At 40.5% G+C, this 4,614-nt stretch overlaps 1 protein-coding gene across 1 annotated transcript in view; it reads left to right on the plus strand.

The window, feature by feature from the left end:
• armh4 (armadillo like helical domain containing 4) overlaps window positions 1-4,243 on the plus strand; it is a 10,663-nt gene extending 6,420 nt beyond the window's left edge. Inside the window, exons 3-8 of the mRNA XM_015044155.1 lie at window positions 507-893; window positions 1,818-1,937; window positions 2,014-2,175; window positions 2,288-2,319; window positions 3,769-3,918; window positions 3,997-4,243. Coding sequence (XP_014899641.1) covers window positions 507-893; window positions 1,818-1,937; window positions 2,014-2,175; window positions 2,288-2,319; window positions 3,769-3,918; window positions 3,997-4,071 — 926 coding nt within the window. The 3' untranslated portion in view covers window positions 4,072-4,243. The remainder of the gene's footprint in view (window positions 1-506; window positions 894-1,817; window positions 1,938-2,013; window positions 2,176-2,287; window positions 2,320-3,768; window positions 3,919-3,996) is intronic.
• The last annotated feature ends 371 nt before the right edge of the window (window positions 4,244-4,614 follow it).

The raw sequence follows: 4,614 nt of genomic DNA on the forward strand, positions 1-4,614 counted from the left end.
AGGAGTTTTTAAAGAGACAGAGTCCCAATTTCAAGGCGTTAAATTACAAAGTCAAATTTCTTTTAAGCCATATTTGATACAGTATTTTTATGACACATGCAGTAACAGAGGTAACAGAGTTATTTGATCTAGCTATGAAATGGCACTAGGTGTCTAGAAAATACATATTGCTGCCCCTTTAAAGCATTCACAGAGATTCTTATTAAAATCCACGGTTGTTTGGTTGGGTTATATTTAATCCTGTGTTAGTTCAGTTCTTCTTAGTGTTTCTTGTTATGTTTATTTTGTATTGTTATACAAAGTCACTTTATTAGTCTAGTTATTCTTTAGTGTCAGATTTAATTTCTGTTCCCTTAGTATTCTCCCTCGCCCCCTGTGCCACTTGTCTCTCTCCCTCCACTCTTTTATATATATATATATATATATATATATATATATAAGCACAAGGGGTATGAATATTTTTGCAAAGCCCTGTATTTCTGCTCTTGTGTTGCCTCAAACTCCAGCAGACACGGCGGTCCCGCTCTCACAGGATGAAGCCACAGAGGCCACCATGTCTTCAGAGGCCCTGCCTCTGATCTTTGAGCCATTCGAAGACACCACAGAGGAGGGACCAGCCGGAGCAGCAGCGGAGGCGGCGGTGGTCTCCCAGGCACTAGTCGGGTCTCCTGGTGCCATGGCAACCAGTCTGCCGCCCACGTCAGAAGCGGACCCGGACCAGCTGGTGAACTCTGACAGCGACGGCCCCTCCAGAGAGCCACCGGCTCTTCTATCCGAATGGACTTCACCTTGGCAGGCGTCTGGCTCGGAGCTGCTGGAGCCGGTGGGCGCCGGTACCACTGCCTCACAGCGGCAGGTCCAGACTGAGCAGGAGGAAGATCATCCAGGGACAGGTGAGGAAGGATAAATTAATCTGAAGGTCAACAAAACCAAGAACTTCATGTATTAAACACCAGAACGGCATTTCACTGAAAGGATGTAATGCTTGTAGTATCTGTCGACCAGGGGCGTATCTACAGGGAGGCCATGGGGGGCAAAGCCTTGCCACCTCGCGCCCTCCACCACCAACCAACAACTTTTATGATCTTAAAAATTACACTTAAAAATCTAAACTCTTCTTTTTTTTGTCCAGAAGCCTCCTGTAGCCTTCAAATTAAAGATTTATTCTGCAAAAATACGTATTTATAGGTGTAATTATGATTCCAAATTCAATGAATGAATCTGCCAAGTCAAACAAACAGATGTGGGTAAAATTATACCAATGAAAAGTAACAGTACTTTGACATATTTTTACTTAAATAAATGTAAAAAACAGCCGTCCAAGAAATTACTTGAATTTACTTGAGTCAAAAAGTAAATGTTAGAAAGAGTAATGAGTACTTGTTCAATCACAAAACCTAAATTAATATCTAGAAATGATGTCATTAGACTGACAAAAGTAGAAAGACGTGTTCAAATTCTGATATTTTAGGCTAAAATTTGAAAAAATAATTCAAACGATCATGAAATAACTAAAGGAAAAGAGCATTTATGCCTAAAACTTCCAAGTGACAGTGGTACAATAAATTGTTTTTCTTGTGTTTTAGTAATTTTGTTGTCTCTGCTTACGGTACATGAGGGTTTTATTCACATAGTTCACTGAGGAGGATTCCCTTCGCTCCCCAGCCACCATGTAAACATTTCTAGATCCGGCACTGCTGCTGTTTATCAACTGCAAATTGTAATTCTTGTAAAATCTCCCTGGATATTCAGAAAAAGAGCAGCTAACATTAAACGCAAACATCAGGTAAAATCTTCTTGGCCTATTTTTGATACAGAAACCGTGAGGACCACAAACTCTGAAGCAGGAACATCCTTCCATAACACAATGACAACCATAGCGAGCCATCAGCTTCTGCACAAATCCAGAACGGGGATAGAGGAGATGGAGTCTGAGGGTAAGTCATCTTTACTTCTGTTTTTAATTTTTTTTTATTGACAAAATTGTTACGGTTGTTGCTTATTTTTCTTCAGAGCTGGATGAGGATGAAGATGAAGACGACGAGAACTCTGAGGAATCGGTGGAAGAAGACAGTGAAGAAGACCTAACAGAAGCGCCAGAAACGTCCTCCACGCAGCCACCGTACAGCCTGATCCCTCCGCCGCCGGTCTGGGTCCAGCGCAACCAAGGGCTTAGTATGAGCGCACAATAACACCTTTTCAAAACTTAAAAAAAAAAAAAAAAAAAAAAAAAATACCCCAAGGATGTGTTTATCATGCAAGCATCGTCTTCGTTTTTTTATTCTAGTGCGCAGCTGGGCAGAGCTGATCAGAGAAAAGGTAAGACTGCCCCCTGCTGTCTTCATATGTCACCTGGTTTTTAGGTCTCCATGCACTGCATGTTCTCAAAATTAACTAATTACTTAATTCAGTATAGTTCAAAGTATAAAAATTAAAGATTAAATTGCATGAGAACATAATAATAATAATAATAATAATAAAACACCTACTGAGTGTTAATCTAAATCAGTGTTTCTCAAACTTTTTCAGGCCGAGGACCATTAACCCATTTAACAAACAGTAACGGACCAACTTGAAATTGCCCCTGCGATAACACATCTTAATATATAATTCAACCAGAAATAAAAATATTAGTCTGTTAACTCACGTATTATTGTCTTCTTTGTTCATCCTAATTAGAAGAGTGTTACTGTTTGGTAAATGTTACTGGCGACGACAAAGCCATGAACACCTCTACTTGGACATTTTGAATTATTTACAGATTCTGAAAGTGTGGAGTCTAAGCTTTCTAATGACATCAAACACATAGAAATAAAAAAGAAGTTGTTCTTTACTACCAAGTGCTATGTATATTAATAACATTTAGGACTATTTGTAACTTAGAAGCACAATTAAAGAAAAATAGACTTGAGTTGCTTTAGCAGAAACAAAAAAATCATTTTCTGCACCATTAAATACAAAATAAATAAAACATTTCTATCAATTGTATTTATTTGACTTAATATTTTTTAATTAAATAAAAACGATAGCTGTTGACTTGAAAGCAGAGCAAAATTCATTATCAAGCAAAGTAATAAAAAACAGAGTTCTGACTAACTGGAGCGATTCCGACCGCTAACCGTTCAAAGGAATCCAATCGCTAGTGAACGACACGTCAACTCTCAGTAGCTATGATTTAGCTTCCTCTGATCATATAATATTGATCAATTGTCTTCTTTCCATCGGAATCTGCAGCTTTTCTTTTGAGTAACCCGGTTTTAAGCCAGCTTTCCATCGTTATTTTTTAACACAATCCTTTGGTAAGCTAACTGTAGCGTTGCACATTGAGCTGACGTCACGGCAAATAAACGGTCGTTTACATGCAGTACCTCACGGACCAGGAAGGGGCGCCCGCGGACCACCAGTTTGAGAAAGACTAACCTAAACTGATGTTCAAGAATATAGGTAATCGGAGAATCAGCCATGAAATCCATACAAATCCAGGAACAGCCACAGAAATCCACAGCTCAGAGGGAAGTACTGGTTCACAAGAAAGGTGAACCAGTACACCTAATGAGACCAAAAATTAACACCAGTTTAATGGGTTTTATCAATACATTGTGGCACAACCGGCCCTTTAAGTACATTCAGATTTTTGATTTGGCCCAAAATGAAAGTTTGACACCCTCGTACTTGAAAAGTGAAGTTCACAAACTCTCCTTTCAATCTGACCGAACGTTATTTTACTCAGAAAACAGGGCAAGTATTTAAGTCTCTGTTCTTCTCCAGGCCGGGTACGTGTCCGGGATGTTGGCTCCCGTCGGCATCGGCATCACCGGGGCCCTGTTGATTGTCGGCGCCCTCTACAGCATCCGAATGCTCCACCGCAAGAGAAGGAACAGCTTCAAACACCAGAGGAGGAAGGCCAGGCAGCCGGAGGTTGGTATTCCAGTCGTTTCTTGTCTTTGACTGAAGGGTTCCTACTTTTCTAACACTTGTTAATGCCTTCCTGCCCAGCAACCCCGGGAGCCTGGCACCAGCTGTCAGGATCAGGCCATGCTGCTGGCTGACAGCTCCGAGGATGAATTCTGAGAGCATTCAGGCTTGTTTTTGTGAGCGATCATCAGCAGATGCTCTCCAGTAGGAGCAGCCTGGAAAATGTCTCTGTCAGTATTAACCCCATCAGTCTCGTCTGTTTGGGCACGGCTCATCTGATATACACAGAAGAAGAAGAAGAAGAAGAAGAAGAAGAAGAAGAAGAAGAGCACACACTGTTTGCAATGTAAACAGGGTGTGTGTGTGTGTGTGTGTGTGTGTGTGTGTGTGTGCGTGTGTGTGTGTGTGTGTGAAAGTTCCTCAAGTTATATACAGTCATTGTAGAAAGCAGGTGCACAAACTTTCAGTTCTTGGTATTTAAGTGTACAAAATCCCACACCAATTTTCCCCTCTGTCCCAGGTTTTTTAAGCAAAGATTAGGCTAAAATAGAGTCACATCACTCGTTCACTTGACCTATTACCAAACTGAAGTTAGTTAACGATTCAGGAAATAGCTAAAGGGCGATTCCACCTAATTATTCACTACCTTCTGCATCTTTAATCAACTCAAGTTAAAAACAAAAACTACAACATCTAGAC

The sequence above is a fragment of the Poecilia latipinna genome, unplaced genomic scaffold (genome assembly GCF_001443285.1).
Source record: "Poecilia latipinna isolate Pla-1442-1.1 unplaced genomic scaffold, P_latipinna-1.0 Scaffold663, whole genome shotgun sequence".
Taxonomy (NCBI): Eukaryota; Metazoa; Chordata; class Actinopteri; order Cyprinodontiformes; family Poeciliidae; genus Poecilia; species Poecilia latipinna.